This window comes from Accipiter gentilis, chromosome 33 (assembly GCF_929443795.1).
Source record: "Accipiter gentilis chromosome 33, bAccGen1.1, whole genome shotgun sequence".
In the NCBI taxonomy this organism is placed as follows: Eukaryota; Metazoa; Chordata; class Aves; order Accipitriformes; family Accipitridae; genus Astur; species Astur gentilis.
The window spans coordinates 2420490-2436472 of NC_064912.1; the positions used below are offsets into that span (position 1 = coordinate 2420490).

The window sequence follows — 15983 nt, forward strand, 5'->3', positions numbered from 1 at the left end:
AAACTCCCTCCCGGCTGCCAGTGCGAAACCCGACCTGCCTTATAAATAATGGAGGCAGGAGCCAGGCGGCCCCATCCAGGCAGCTCCATCAGCCTCCCCAGGGCCCAGCTGGGAGCAACCGGCCGAGCTGGTGCCACTGCTCACATGGGGCTGTGCGAGGGGAAGGCAGAGGGAACAGGGTTGAATGTGGCACCTAACCAGTTCCCTCCATTTTGGGGAACAGTGGGGAATCTGGGCAGCAGACCGGGGGTGCTGGGTGGATGCTGAGCTGGAGGCGATGGGAAATGGGGGGGGGGGGGCAGCAATGGGGCATCCCCCAGCTGCAGGTCCTGCTGCCAGCCATGGCCTGGGCAGGTGAAGCCCCTCCGGCACCTGGGTGCAGCAGCTTTCCCTGGGCACGTGCAGCACCCTGGGGTGCTGGAGCTGGAGCGACCATCCCCGCTGCACCCCAGGGGTTGGCAGCAGGGCCTGAGCCGGCTGCCGGGGTGAGAGGGGTCTGCACAGGGATGTCCGGCCTGCCAGCACCCTGGTGGGGAGAGAGCCAGAGCAAGCATCCGTCTGTCCATCCAGCTTTCCCTTCATCTCACCCTCCATCCCTCCATCCTTCCATTTCTCCATTCTTCCCTCCATCTCTCCATCCCTCCATCTCTCCCTCCATGCCTCCACCCCTCCATCCATCCCTCCATCCCTCCAGCTCTCCCTCCATCCCTCCCTCCCTCCATCCCCCCATCCTTCCACCCCTGCATTCACCCACCCACCCACCCCTCTCTCCCCCTGCCTGCACACCCAGCTGCCAGCCCAACCCTGCCCGCACCCCCCCCCCCCCCCCCACACACACACCCCCCCCACCCGCATCTCTCCCTCCGTGTCCCGCACCCTCACCTCACCGCTCCCTCCCGGTGCCGGTCCCTGTGCCGGTACCATCCCGCCACCATCCATTATCGCTACCGGCGACCGTGTCTCTTTAACAGCCTCTGCTGCTGACACGCGTGTGCGGGTGTGCAAACGCGCGTGTGCGTGTGCGAGCAGCTCCCGGCTCCCTGGGCTGCCTGGCAGGAGAGACCCCCCTTCTCCATCCCCCCCACCCCGGATCCGGATCCGGCCCTATTTCCCCCCCCCCTCCCCTCCCCTTACTCCCCGCTTATTTTTCCTGTTGTTTAGCGGGGTTGGGGCGGGGGCCGGGCAGGATCCGGCCCCTTTTCCAACGGGGATTTTTAAATTTTATTTTTATTTTTTGGAGGGGCTGGGGGGGGGGGGGGGGTGGGTGTCCCGGTTTATCTTCCCGGTGTGGTTGGTTTTTTTTTTTTTTTTTTTTTTCCTGCAACCAAAAGAGGACGGGCACAAGGCATGGCATGAGCTTCGGGAGACGCTGCTGGAGGTAAGAGCCGCTCGGGAAAACCCTTTACAACACAAAGCCGGTGCCGGTTTCACCGGCTCCGGCACCGGCACCGGCACCGCAACCGCCCCCCACCGCATCCCGCATCATGGAGCCGCGTTATATAACGACGGCGGAGCCGGCCCGGCCCCGGGGCTCCCGGTCCGGTGGCGGCCGCCCCCCCCGGTTTCCCCTCTCCCGGTAGCTGAACAGAGGATGGTGGTCGGTGTGACTGTCCCCCCCCCCCGCCCCCGCTCCCACCAAGTGATGCTGGACCCCCATCCCAGGTTTGGGGACCGGGGTGGGGGGCAAGGTGGTGGTGGCCCACCCCCACCCCCACCCCCAGCATGGCTGGGCATCACCGGGTGGGTAACGGGGAGGGGGGGGGGTGGGTCGGGTGGGTACGGGGAGATGCTTTGGGATGGGGGTGTAGGATGACATCACGGTGGGGACAGGGTCACCGGGGTGTAGGGCTGCTGCTTGCTCTCCCCCCACCCCGGTTCTGCTGTGGGCCCTCAAACTGCTCCTTGTCCTCCTTGGTGGCACCACTGGGACTGTTGGCACCCCCGGGTCTGCACCCCACCCCCCTGACACCCCACCACCTTGGTAGGGCTTTCCTTGGGTGCAGGGTGACACAGGCTGGGGTCACACACACAGGGGCAGCCACCCCCAATCCTGGGGTCCAGGGGATGGAGGAAGGGGAAGGCCCCAGCTGGGATGGGGCCGAGGGGGGCTGAGCCCCACAGTGGGGTTCTGCAGAGCCCAGCATGGGGCTGGGGACCCCCAAGCAGCCCAGGAAGGGGAGGCGAGGGGCCAGGGGCAGGTTGTTTCAGCAGGGCAGGGAATGGGGATGGGTGGAGGGGTCCCTGTATGAGGCTGACTGGCACCAGGGGCTGGGCGGGCAGGCTGAGCCCCATGGAAGGGCTGGGGCAGGATGGGGGAAACTGAGGCACGGGGTTGTGGCAGCATCCGGGCAGAGACCGCCATGACCTCGGCTGGGTGGGGGTCCAGGGGTGCCACAGGGCACCGGGCCAGGACGGCTCTAGCTCTTGGGCATCCGCCGGCACTGGTGGGACATGGCAATGCCTGGGCAGCGAAGGCCGGAGTGTGGCAATCCCTGCAGTGGGGATGCTCCTGGCAGAGATCCTGCTCCACGACCACCCTCGCCCAGGGTACAGGGGGTCTCGGGTCCCCTCCATAGCACCCAGGGGGTCTCAGCACGCAGCAGGGTGGGAGCAGCGGGTGCAGAGTGAGTGCTGTGCCATGCTGGCATCTCCCCTCCTCTGAAAGCTGAGTGCTGATTTCACTCTGGCTACCAGGAAGAGGGAGGGAGGTGGCTTTGGAGTGGGGAGGACTCGCTCGAGCATCCATTTTTAATGAGCTAGATATCTATTTTTCCCCGAGCTGGCTTCCCCCACATCGATCTCTTTGCCATCCGCCGAGCCTGCTCTTCTCCCCATGCCAGCAGCTCCACGGTGGCAGGGAGCAGCGGGACGAGCATCCCCAGCACTGGCAACCTCACACCTCCCCAGATCCTGCTCCTGGGGACGGAGGGACCCTTACTCGAGCCGGAACAGCACATGCAGGAAGGTGGGAGGGGGAAAGGGTCCCCTTGTCCCCTCCGGAGGTGTGACCTCCATGTTGACCATCCCATGGGGACATGGCCATGCTTCAGCCAGGGGAAGGGTGGCTGGAGCAGGAGCACTTTGAGTTTGGGGGCTGGATCCTGCCTTCATACTCTGCAGATTTAAGCTGTGCCTGGCTCAGACTCTGGCAGCTCCACGGCAAAGCCACGTCGCTCTGTCCGTACCTCAGTTTCCCCATCTCCAAACCATGGCCCATTGCTCCTCACCAGTGCCTGTGTGGATGGAACAGCACCCAGAGAGGGGAAAGGGGATTTGGGAGGCGAGTGGGTGCTGATGGCGTGGGAGGGAGCAGGATAGGGTGCGCAGGCGAGCGGGGCTCCTTTGGCAGCATCCCACCCCCGCCCAACCTCTGCCCACCTGCTATAGGGACCAGCCATGTTCGTTAGGTGCTCCAGGGCCAGCAGTGCAGAGAAGGGGGTTGGGGCTAAAGAGGAGTGTTTGGGGAGAGGGCAGGTCAGGAGAAACCGTTTCTCCAGGGTTTCTCTGCTGCAGGTGTGACCCGTGCCCAGCTCCTGGTTGGGGGAAGCAGGCAGCTGTGGGGCTGCCCTAGGAGCAGGAGCAGGATCAGGCCAGCAGCTTTGCTTCCAGGATGCATCTAATGGCTTTTTGGAGCCTGTGTTGACATTTAGTCCCCCCTAACCCCCCGCAGCGAGGAAACCCGTGGCTGAATGCTGCCTGCCTGCTCTGGCATCCTACGAGTCTCATGCCAATGGGTCCCGTGTTGGATAGGCATTCACCCATCTCACCCTGACCCCGGCTCCCGGCCGGACCCCCAAGCCCAGGGGCAAAGGGTCATCGCTGTTTGTGTGGCCATTGCCGTGTCTGGAGGGATGAAGGAGTTTGAAGAAGAGGCTCAAGTCTCAGCAGTACCTGAGGAGTACATCCATGTCCTGGGGACAGGGGACTGGGGGATAGCCATGGGCCATGGGCCCCTGTCTCCTCTCTTCTCGTGGGCTCTTGCATTTTATTCACCCCTTCTGGGGCCCAGGAGGGGCAAAGAGAAGGGCTGTAACATGCTGGATGCTCTGGCTCTGGCTGGGCTTGCACTGAGGAGAGGCCAGGCCAGACAGGAGCCAGCACAAGACGAGCTGTTCCTTCTTCCCTTCGCCTCGGTCAGTGGGGAGCAGGGCAAAGCTTGGCTGAAGGGTGAGCATCCTCCCATGGCAGTGAGGGCCAGGACCTCTGGAGGAGGCTGAGGGAGATGGGCCCAGGGCAGCACGTTGAGGTCCAGCTCTGCTCTGGTCTGTGTATCCCATGTTCCTCTTGAGTGTGCGGTTCCCCCCCAGGGGACATGGGGCTGCCTGGGGTAGGGAGGGAGGTCAGGGCTTGATGTCTTTGGGAGATATGGGTCTTAACAGAGAGGACAAATGCTCCTGTAGGAAGAGCTTGCGGCAGCTGGAGGGGACACCGCTGCCTGTTGCGAGGAAGTTTTACCTGGCTAGGCCTGGGGGGCTGGAGCTTTGCCTCTTCCCTACAACTCCCCCATGCTAAGGGCTGGGGAGGACGGGAGCTGCATCTCCCAGTGCTGCTGGACATGAGCTGTTCTCTCAGCTAAGCAGAAAGTGGTGGGGACTTGAGCAGCGCTTGGCTTTGGCACCTTAGCAAGAATTTCTCCAGCTCCCTGGGCATGGGGCTGGCCCTGCAGAGCCCAGACCCAGGTCTTGCCATTCAGAAAGGCTGTGGGACCTGGGGGATAGTGGTACTGGGGAGTACCTATCATGACGGCTCCGCTGTCTGGCCATGAGCTGCCTGAGACTCAGCGACAGATTCACCAGCCAGCCCAGCACTGAGAGCAGCAGCCGGCAGGAATGGGACTCATACCAGTTGTATTCCCAGCCCCTCCTGAGCCTCTTTGTCCACTGCAAGGTGGGACGAGCTCTTTAGCATCGTTGGGAGCCAACAAGAGAGCAGGAGAGCTGTTCTCAGCCCTCCAGTCTCCCAAGGGGCTCTCAGGCTAATCTCAGGAAGGAGTTTCCTGGCTCCCATCACACAAATGGCAGGTCTCCGGGGTCAGGCAGAGCGGCAAGGCCCTTCCCCACCACGAATTCCTGGCTCGTGCAGTGGGGGACTAGGTAGTGCTGAGTTTGGAGCTGTGCTCTGAGCCTCTCTCCCAGCTGACTTGGGTGAGTGCTGAGCCCAGGAGTACAGATCTGCCTGTACACACACACGCGTGCACAAGTACAGCTTCTCCCCACTCAAACAGACGCACTGTCCCTCCATCTCCAGGGTAGCCAGTGACTCCTTCAGGGCCTTCTGCGGCTCCTCTGCATTGCTGGGGTCATCCAAGCCCTCCAAGGGGACCCAGCCTCGGAAGCCAGTGATTGTACACCCTCTACTCATGGCACAGGCAGCTGTCTGACCTGATAGGATCAGAGCAGGAGGCAGCTCACACACCACTAAGCACTGCCAGGGAAGGCGATCTTTGTAGTGGGATGTCTTTATTACTACCATGTGCTTTGGTTGGCAGGTTCAGCCCCCCCAAAGCCTGCCTGGCATTGCTGCGGGTTGGGGATGTTGTGTAGAGTTGAGGGAGTCCCAGGGAGCCTTTACCCTCAGGAGTGCTGGACAAAAGCCTTGGCTCTATGCTCTGCCACAGCACTATGTCTCGGGTGTGTTTTCTCCGCCTGTAGAGCAACTTGATTTGCTGCATTAGTAAAAATAGATGGGCTAATGAATTCAGCTGATGCAACCCTCTGTGTGTGTGTGTATGCGCGTGCATGCGCTTATCTCTGTGTGTGTATGTGTGCATGTATATGTGCAGCTGAATGCCAAGGCTCGTGTAAGATGCATCCACCGGTTCCTGGGGCTCTGTCAGGGTGGTTGTGTGTGTGCCCCTGTGTGTCTGTGTATGCATATATATATATATATATATCTGCGTGTGTGTGTGCAGGAAGCCATGAGTGATGGCTGCTTGCTGCCGAGCAGCCCTGTCACTGAAGCAGTGGCTCCACAGAAATAATTTTGCAGCAGCCTTGGATTCTGGCAAGGCAATAACAGGGCTTCACAGCAAGCTGGCAGGGCAGGAGGGGAGACTGCAGGGACCTGGTGGGGCAATAGTGGATCCTCACACGGACCTGGTGGGGCAATAGCAAGATCTCTTACAAGGACATGGCAGGGCAATAGTAGATCCTGGCAGGGACCTGGCAGGGCAATAGTAGGACCTTGTGGGGCAATAGTGGATCCTCGCAGGGACCTGGTGGGGCAATAGTAGGATCTCTTACAAGGACCTGGTGGGGCCATAGTGGGTCCTCACAGGGACCTGGCGGGGCAATAGTAGAACTTCTTGCAAGGAGCTGGCGGGGCAATAGTAGGATCTCTTACAAGGACCTGGCGGGTCAATAGTGCATCCTGGCAGGGACCTGGCAGGGCAATAGTGGATCCTGGCAGGGGGCCGCTGAGGCGGGGGGTCCCGCAGGGGCACGTTTGCGGGGTGCCCTTGTAGGGTGACGCAAGGAGAGCGCGGGGCCGGGCCGCTGTCCGCGGTGCTGAACGGGGCCGCTGTCCGCGGTGCTGAATGGGGCCCGCCCGGCCAGCAGGGCCGGGGCCCGCTGGCTCCCACGCCTGAGCCAGACCCGGGTCTCCAGTGGCCTCCGAGCCCGGCTGACCCAGAGCCCTCGGTAGGCTTCAAGCCCGGCCGGTCCAGAGCTCGCCCTCAAGCCTGGCTGCAGTAGGATGACTGCCTGATCCAGCGGGTCTCATCTGCCACAGCATGAGGTCTCCCAGTGAACACCCACGCAGGGGTGGCACTAACAGGGGGACTGATCATCCTGCCCATCTCTTGAGGCCCTCGTCCCTCTTCACTACCGCATGGAGATGGTAAACTCTCTCAACGGCTTGGACAAGTTCTGTCTTCCTGGCAGCTTTTGTCCTATTCTTCCCAGCATCTTCATCGTCTGTGTAATGTTTGTAGTGACAGGCTCTTAGACCCCCTTCTACCTTCTCTCTTCCTGCGTCAAATCCACCCCCCACCACTGCATCATCGCTCATTGTGTATGACAAAACCCTCATGAATGGAGTGACTTCTCTGGCAATGATGTTTCCTGTGAAATGTGCACCCTGGAGTGAATTTGGGAGACTAAAAGACTTTGCCCTTTGCTTTTGTCAGGTTTCCTCCCACTGTGGATTGGGAGCTGGCACTCCACTGCTGGCAGATGCTTCCCCCATGAGCTGTGGCCTGCAAGAGCGGAGTGGGAGTGCTATAGGGGGATTGTGAAGCTGGGCCTTTCCTGTGGGATCCCAGAGTAATGATGGTTGTACCAAGTGCTGAACTCTCCTGATGATGAAGTTGTGGTTGGCCCAGTCATGCAATCTGCAAACAGTGAGATGATGGGCAGAGGAGGAAAGGCCAAATCTCCGCTCTCCTGCTGCTTTGGGGTGACCAAAAAGCGTATGGAGGTGCTCATGGAGCTGCTGCAACATCAGAGGGGCTCTGTGCTGACACCTCCAAGGCTGATGGCTTTCTACCTTTCCGTCCCTCTGCTGTCTCAGTGGGTTGGAGGGAGGGCCTGGGACAGGGCAGGATGTGTGCTGGGCATCCCAGCACACAGCAGCTCTGATCTCCGCAGGATGCGGTACTTGCATTTTGTCCATCAGAGTGATGTAGCCTCAGCCCTGGGGTGCAGGAACCCGGGGGGCTGCTTGGCTGCAGGCAGTGGCTTTCCTGCAGCAGTGCAGGGCAGATCCCAGCACTGCCCCGTGGTGCCAGAGGCAGAGAAGAGAGCAGCTATTGGACCCACTCCCCTCTCAAGTCTGTGCCCCCATACCACCCTCTCCAGTCTGGCATCCTCCCCCCAGGCAGACCTGCTCCTTTTGGGGTGGTAGGAATCCCCAGATTCTTGTCTGCCCATCTCCCTGGAGAGATGCAGCCGGGTGCAGCCAGCCTGCCTGCCTGGCCTCCCGCTGCCACTGCCTGGAGCCTGCCTGTGCCCAGAAGGCCTGAATCTCTGGCTGTCTTTCTATTTGAAGTGACTTCCCAGCTCATTCACAGTTCGGGATTTCTGTGAGCCAGCCAGGCAGCCTCAGCGCCTGGGGCAGGGGGGACCTGGCTCAGTTTTCCAAGGCAGGACTGGGAAAGCTGCTGAATCCACTCAGCCCCCCCCCCCCCCCGAGCCCGGCCTCGGGGACCAGCCGAGGTCTGAGCTGGTTGTAACCGTTGCCAACACCTCCCGCTGGCTGCATTTCAGTCCGGCGACTTGTCAGCATCTGTCTCCTCCTGTGACTGTCCCCTTGGGCTACTGAGGCCCCAGGCTGCCCCTCTGCCACCACCTGCCCTCTCCCTGGGGGCAACCAGCATGCTGCACAGCTCTGGCTGTGGGGTCCATGCTGGAGTGACAGCCTTTCCATGCCGCCTGGTAATTATCTGTTTGGATTTGTGCTGTATGGCTGTTAGACACCCTGGTGCATGTTCTGTTTGCTTCCCTAATTGCTGCCAAACACCAAGCTGCCAGTTTTAAGTTTCTTCCTTCTTTCCCCTCCTCTTCTCCTGCTTTCAAGTGAATTTAACACATGTCCAAGCATCAGAGGCCCAGCTCCTCTGTCGGGCAGCATGAACAGAGGCAGCAGAAGCTGCATCTGAGAGGGGAACGGCGCCAGACTGTCTGCACAGGGCTGGGCTCATCCCCGGAGACTGGGCTCTCGTGCTGCCGCTGCCACCGGGCCTGGCTGGCTGCAGGTATCTCCGCACCACTGCCACTTGCACCATGGGAGAGGCTTCAGCAGCTCCCACCAGCCCCATCCTGCCACCCTCCTGTGCCAGGCAGAGTGTCCCCAGGAGATGCCGTGCACCCCATGGGGTTAGCCAGCTGTGCCGGAGGCAGCTGCCTGCATTCCTGGACTCTTCCATGGTGCCTTTTGGGTGGCTGGTCCCGTCTCCAGCTGCTTCAAGAGGGCTGGATGAGGCCCAGGGATGCTGTGAGGGTGAAAGTGATGGGCTGGGGACAGCGGGGGATCTAGACTGCACCCCACTTGGCAGCCACCCCCCCCAGGCTGCATGGAGCATCCTCAGAGCCTGCAGACCTGGGCCATGAGCATCACCGGCTGGGATGCTGCTCCCTCAGTGCCCCTCTGTCAGGGCCTGGCCATCTCCATCCCAAATCAAGCAGCTAAATTATTTGCCTCACTTTTATCTTGGGTCTGGGGGGAGCTGGCGATGGAGAGAGTCCTCAGGTCCCATCAACCACTGCTGGATAGACATGCCAGCCATCCCTCGGGGCTCAGGGACCATGTCCCTGTCCCCTGGTCCCTGGGCTGGAAGCTGCTCCCCTGGGCCCCAGCTCCTCACCGTGTCCCCAGGGGCTGCCAGGAGCCCAGCACCCTCCAGCCTCAGACCCGGCTCTTTGGCAGGGTTTGGCATGGCACCAGCAAACAGGGTATAGGCAGGACAGGCAGCGCACCGACGGGGCCCTGCGCCAGGCACCGGCTGGGGCAGGAGGGGGGGGCTGAACCCCCATCAATTATTCACCTCTGTATTTATAGAGGGAAACGTGTTGAATAATGGATGGCGGGGCGCGGCGGGGCCGTTGGAAAGCTGGCCTCGCTGCTGCTGAAATATTTATTGGCCTGGTTTGCTGGGGTGCTGCCTGGCTGCTGTGAGGCTCAGCAAGGCTCGGTGAGGCTCCCGGCCAGCACAGGCTTCCTGACGAGCACCTCCCTGGCACAGTGAGTGCGGGCAGCTCTGCTCCGCCACTGCTGCCTCTTCTCTCTACAGAAATGATCGGGGGCTGGAACCCCTCTCCTATGAGGACAGGCTAGGAGAGTTGGGGTTATTCAGCCTGGAGAAGAGAAGGCTCCAGGGAGACCTTATTGCAGCCTTTCAACACTTCAAGGGGGCTTATTAGAGAGATGGGGACAAACTTTTTAGCGGGACCTGTAGTGACAGGAGAAGGGGTAATGGTTTTAAACTGAAAGAGAGCACATCATTCAGACTAGATATAAAGAAGAAATTTTTTATGCTGAGGGTGGTGAAACACTGGCACGGGTTGCCCAGAGAGGTGGTCGATGCCCCATCCCTGGAAACGTCCAAGGTCAGGTTGGACGGGGCTCTGAGCAACCTGAATCTAGCTGAAGATGTCCCTGCTCATTGCAGGGAGCTGGACTAGATGGCCTTAAAGGTCCCTTCCCACCCAAACCAGCCTACGATTCTATGATCCTGCTCCATCTCCCATTGGTGGCTGGATCCTGGGCTGAGAGAAGGATGTGAATGTCCGGGGACAAATCCCCATCCATTCCCCGTCACAGGGGATGCCAGGGCCACACAGCCCCTCGGAGGACCCCACTCTGTGCCCCAGGTATGACCCCTCTTCTGCTGTGCCCAGCAGCCCTGCACTGCCCGCTCCCCCATGCCATCCTGCTCCCTGCAAGGGGACCCCCAGGATCTCCCTCCCTGCCGGTGCCACAACATCCTCCAACCCTGCCCGCCTTCCCTGCCCACTCCCCCTGCCTGCTTTCCCTGTCGGTCCGGCAGCCCCTCAGCCAACATCCCTGTGTTGCAGAGAGACCTGTGGAAGATGTCGAACCCGAGAAACGGCGACACCAAGCCCCCATGTTTGCCCCGCAATGGACTGGTGAAGATCCCCACACAACCCAACGGCCTTGGCTCCGCCAGCATCACCAAAGGCACCCCCGCCGTGAAAAACCGCCTGTGCCAGCCTTCCTCCGTGCCTGCCATCCTCAGCCCAGCCTTAGCCCATCGCAGCGACCTGCCCATCCCCAGCCTGGCCTCCCCTCTCTCCTTGGCCGCTCTGGCCGGCGTCTCCTCCCCTCCTGGCGCTTCCTTGGTGGGACTGAACACGAGCGAAGGCTCGGAGCAGCCCTCACCAGAGCGGCTGCCCGGCTCGCCCTCGGAAAGGCAGCTGGCGGTAGACGAGAAGATCCTCAACCGCTTGTTCTGGTACTTTTCGGCATGCGAGAAGTGCGTGCTGGCGCAGGTGTGCAAGGCGTGGCGGCGGGTGCTCTACCAACCCAAGTTCTGGGTAGGCTTGACGCCCGTCCTGCACACCAAAGAGCTCTACAACATCCTGCCCGGTGGTGAGAAGGAGTTCGTTAGCCTGCAGGGCTTTGCTGTCCGTGGCTTCGACGGCTTCTGCCTCGTGGGCGTCTCCGACCTGGACATTTGTGAGTTCATTGACAACTACCCCCTCTCCAAGAAGGGGGTCAAGTCCATGAGCCTTAAGAGGTCAACCATCACGGACGCAGGGTTGGAGGTAGGTGACCCCAGCAAGGTGACTGGGTAGCTGACGATGTGGCAACGGCGGGTCCTTCCCAGTGGCCGTGGGGACACATGCGTGGGCAGTTTTCACCGGCCATAGGCAAGGAGCAGGCAAGCAGCATGGCCATCCCACGAGTGCAGGCAGCATCACTAGCCCCTGCCTGTGGTCTGGGCAGTGGGATGGGCTGCAGCCTGAGCCGCCCTCTCAGGCAGGGGGTGAGGATGCTGTTGGGGGGGGTTCATCCCTGCTGCCTGTGGATGCTGCTGGGAAGGCAAAGCCAGGCGAGGCGGTCATGCCGCTGGGTGGTAGATGCAGTGGTGGGTGATGAGCAGGGCTCGGGGGACAGGGACATCCCTGGTTGGCTGGCTGCTCCCCAGAAGGGGGTTTGCCTGGGCAGGGGGCTGCGGGTCAGATGGAGGTGGAGCAACTCATGGTCCTGCACAGTGCCAGGCAAGGTCCCCACTGAGGTCCCCTGCCCCACACCACGGCCAAACACAGCACCAGCTGCTCCGTGGCCACATCCTACCCGAGCAGTGCCCAGGCTGGGAGTGGGCATTAATCCTGCCCCTGCCAAGAGCACCAGATACACAGTCAGGGCTGCGACCAGGGGTCCCTGCCTGTCCCTGTGGATGCTGGCATGTCCTAGAGCAGGGCGCTGCTCCAGCACTGGGATGGGGGGCAGGGAGAAGGCTGGACCCACGCAGGGCTGGGGGCAGCAGAAAGAGTCGCAGGGGTCTCAGAGGGGGCTGAGGCCGGGGCACGGGGCTGCACAGGGCAGGTGGTGGTGCCCACCATGCCCTAACCCCCTGCCCCTCGGCAGGTGATGCTGGAGCAGATGCAGGGAGTGGTGCGGCTGGAGCTGTCGGGCTGCAACGACTTCACGGAGGCCGGGCTGTGGTCCAGCCTCAACGCCCGCATCACGGCGCTGAGCGTCAGCGACTGCATCAACGTGGCTGACGACGCCATCGCCGCCATCTCGCAGCTCCTGCCCAACCTCACCGAGCTCAACCTGCAAGCCTACCACGTGACGGACACGGCGCTCGCCTACTTCACCGCCAAGCAAGGCTACACCACCCACACCCTCCGCCTCAACTCCTGCTGGGAGATCACCAACCACGGCGTGGTCAACATGGTCCACAGCCTGCCCAACCTGAGCGTCCTCAGCCTCTCGGGCTGCTCCAAGGTGACGGATGACGGTGTGGAGCTGGTGGCTGAGAACCTGCGGAAGCTGCGCAGCCTTGACCTCTCGTGGTGCCCTCGCATCACCGACATGGCCCTGGAGTACATCGCCTGTGACCTGCACAAGCTGGAGGAGCTGGTGCTCGACAGGTACGGGGCTGTGCCAAGCTGTGCTGAGCCATGCCGTGCCATCCCAAACCACGCTGAGCCATGCTGCATCATGCCGAGCCATGCCGAGCCATGCCATGCCATGCCATGCCATGTTGAGCCGTGCCATGCCATGCCATGTTGAGCAGTGCCATGCCATGCCATGCCAAGCCATGCTGAGCCATGCCATGCCATGCCATGCCGCACCATGCCATGCCATGCTGAGCCATGCTGGAAGCAGTGGGTGCCGCATGGGGGCCACAGTCTGGGGACACCCGTGGGTGCCCCACTCCCAGCCGGCCCTGACACCCTGTGTCCCCGGCAGGTGTGTGCGGATCACCGACACCGGCCTCAGCTACCTGTCCACCATGTCATCTCTGCGGAGCCTCTACCTGCGCTGGTGCTGCCAGGTAGGTGGGGGAACCACAGCCGTGCCCACCCTGGCTGGCATGGCGGGGAGGGCAGAGTGGCTGGCACCTCCCTGGGGATGGGCCTCAAGCTCAGGGTGGGCACCCCAGCTCCTGGCTCCAGCCAGGAGCCCCCCCGACTTGGTGCTGGGAAGCAGGGAAGGGATGGGGTCCTCTTGTGAGCTCAGCAGGACTCAGCCACTGCACCCTGCCCCAGCACCCTGCCCTAGCACCCAGCTCCCTATCCCTGCACCCAGCTCCCTGCCCTGGCACCCTGCCCCAGCGATGCCGAGCCCCTGGTGCCATGGTGGCCGCTCCCCATGAAGCCCCCCCTCGTCCCCTGCCCCACTCCCACTCCATTTTCTTTTCCAGGTGCAGGATTTTGGCCTGAAGCATCTCCTGAGCATGGGCAGCCTGCGCCTCCTCTCGCTGGCCGGTGAGACCCCCACCTTGCTTCCCTGGGATGAGGTGGCCGGGTCCCCACGGGGTGTGGGGACCCAGACAGTCCTGGAGACAGCCTGGGGGACAGCCAGCATCCCCCCTCCCCAGCATGGCACGGCTCCTGCATCCCCTCAAATCGCCAGGGAACCCGCACCCAGCTCAGCTCTCCGGGGATGGGGGTCCATGGCCGTGCTTTTGTGGTTGCTGGGGTTTTTGGGGTGCTGATTTTTTTGGATGCTGATTTTTTGGGGTGCTAGTGTGTTTGGGGTGGTGGTTTTGGGAGTGCTGTTGTTTTGGGGTGCTTTTGGGGGGAGTGCTGGTGTTTTGGGGTGCTGGTGTTTTTGTGGTGCTGGTTTTGGGGCACTGGGGGTTTTTGGGGTGCTGGGTTTTGGGGGGTGATGGTATTTTGGGGTGATGGTGTGCTCTGTCCTCTTGCAGGCTGCCCCTTGCTGACCACCACGGGGCTATCGGGGCTGGTGCAGCTGCAGGAGCTGGAGGAGCTGGAGCTCACCAACTGCCCCGGGGCCACCCCAGAGCTCTTCAAGTACTTCTCCCAGCACCTCCCGTGCTGCATGGTGATCGAGTAGCACCGGATCCGGCCGCCCCGCTCCCACGCCCACCCCACCACCGCCTGGTCTGACATCGCCCACCCTATTTCTTTCCGTCTGCTGGGGGATGCAAAAGACACCAGTTGATTCCAACCAACCCCGGACACCCCCCTGCGTCGACGTCCCCGAGGGATACGGGACTCCGGGGGGAGATGGGGGATGGCATCACCCCTCGCCGGAGCCCCCCCGGGTACCCTGTAAATTCCCCCCAAGCCACTGCCATTGCCTGTCCTCCTCCCGGTGTCCTGCCAATCCCTTCCAGACGGACGAACGGACATCATGGAAACCCAAAGTGGGAAGGCGACGGCGGTGTGACCCCCCCCGGCCACATCCTGCCCCCACCCTGGTGCCAAGACGGCATGTGGCCCCACTGCCAAGGGTGCACCTGGGGACCAAAGGATGCTTCTGGGGATGGGCGAGAGGAGGATGCTTATTTTTGGCACTCGTGGGTGGCAGCAGAGGCTGGATGGGTCCTCTCGCACCCCCGGAGCGGGTCACCGAGCCACCCCCCCCCTGTGCTGCGTGTACCCCCAAGCCCCCGGCCCTGCCCTTGGGGTGCCCAGCGCTTTCTCCTGGTGAATAGGATGTTTTTCTCCGCCCACCCGCCCACCACCCTCGCATGCTCGCTTGCTTCAGTCTCGTGGTACGGCAGGCTCCGGGGTACCCAGGGGGGACGGTGACAAGTGACAGCCCCCACTCGGCCCCTCCATAAGCCTTCGCCCCCGCTGGATCGTGCCCCGAGAGCCGGACTCTCCCAGCAAGCATCCCCCTTTGCCTTGGGGACCCTGTTGCACCCCAGTTTACGTGGGCTCAGTGGGGCGCTGCCGCTCCCCGTGGGATGCCGACGTCGAGGAGCGACCCGTCCGGCTGGGATGGGGTGTCCTGGGGGACCGGGGCCAGGTCTGAGCCGTCGCGGGGACACTGGCGGCAGAGAGCGAAGGTGGGAGGTGGTACCTAGGACACGCTGCCACTGCCACCACTTTTCCAGCTGGAAAGCCATCACCCCGATGCCAGCAGCAAGCGGGGGGCTGGGGGGGACCCGTGGCCTGAGCCGAGCCGGGCATGGGGCTGGGGTGCCCGCGGGGACCCGGCGTAGGAGGGGGCTCGGTGGCCATCCCCGGGGCATCGCCCACTGCCACCCTGGCTGCCTGCACGGCCCCCAGAGGAGCGTGGGCACAGATACGGACACGGGCACGGACACGGACACGGACACGCTTTCGGTTTGTTTTGCCTTTGTACCGGGCGGGAAGGAACTGCTGCACCACCTGCTGCCTCCGCTCCCTCCTTTGTCCAAAACATCCCTTTCTGGCCTCAAAATGGTGCAAGGACCCTCGTGGCCCTGGAAGGGGGTTTGAGGTGCATCGGGAACCACTGGGGCCGTGGGACAGGGTGGCATTGCCGGGGCATGGAGCACCCTGGCACGGTGGCAGCCAGGGTGGGGGGCTGCCTGGACCCCCAAACCCACCGGTGCCCGTGGGACATGAGGGCCAGGACAGGGGTGCCAGGGGCTGGGGACAAGCGGAGCAGTGGCACATGGAGGGTCCCCCCACCCCTGCAGGTGACAGCAGCAGTTGGGGGGGGTCCCATCAGCCCTGTGCAACCCCCCCCCCCCCCCTCGGTCCCATGTCACACGGGCAGTCCCAGCACAGCCACAGGCCTGGGGCTGGGGTGTCCCCATACTCCCCTCTGCACCCCCCCACGGCAGTGCACCCCCAGAGTCCCCAGGGCAACCCCATACCCCCCAGTGCACCCCCATTTGCCCGTACACCCCCACCCCCCTGTACACCCGTCCCCCAGTGTAGCCCTGTATCTCCCTGTATAGCCACCCCCCCCTTGTACCCCTAAACCCCAGGGTAGCCCCACGCTCCAGGGCATCTCCAAACCCCCCAAGCGACCCCACCCCCCCAGTGCACCCCCATATCCCCCCAGTGCACCCCCATATATCCCAGTGCACCCCCATATCCCCCAGTGCA

At 62.6% G+C, this 15983-nt stretch overlaps 1 protein-coding gene across 2 annotated transcripts; it reads left to right on the forward strand.

Annotated features, from left to right (window-relative positions):
- Window positions 1-1299: 1299 nt before the first annotated feature.
- FBXL16 (F-box and leucine rich repeat protein 16) lies at window positions 1300-15316 on the forward strand. Of its 2 annotated transcripts, XM_049791838.1 has the most exons (6): window positions 1300-1378; window positions 10512-11222; window positions 12049-12557; window positions 12880-12964; window positions 13334-13397; window positions 13841-15316. In XM_049791838.1, the coding sequence occupies exons 2-6, from the start codon at window positions 10527-10529 to the stop codon at window positions 13987-13989; spliced, it is 1503 nt and encodes a 500-aa protein (XP_049647795.1). In that variant the 5' UTR covers window positions 1300-1378; window positions 10512-10526; the 3' UTR covers window positions 13990-15316. The 2 variants fall into 2 exon arrangements, with proteins under 2 accessions (XP_049647795.1, XP_049647796.1); XM_049791839.1 differs by lacking the exon at window positions 13334-13397 and having other exon boundaries at window positions 13841-13960.
- Window positions 15317-15983: the final 667 nt, after the last annotated feature.

Coding starts and splice junctions, on each gene's coding strand:
- FBXL16 (XM_049791838.1), top strand. CDS start 10,527: ATGTCGAACCCGAGAAACGGCGACACCAAGCCCCCATGTTTGCCCCGC. Junction 11,223..12,048: donor TCACGGACGCAGGGTTGGAG/GTAGGTGACCCC, acceptor GCCCCTCGGCAG/GTGATGCTGGAGCAGATGCA. Junction 12,558..12,879: donor GAGGAGCTGGTGCTCGACAG/GTACGGGGCTGT, acceptor TGTCCCCGGCAG/GTGTGTGCGGATCACCGACA.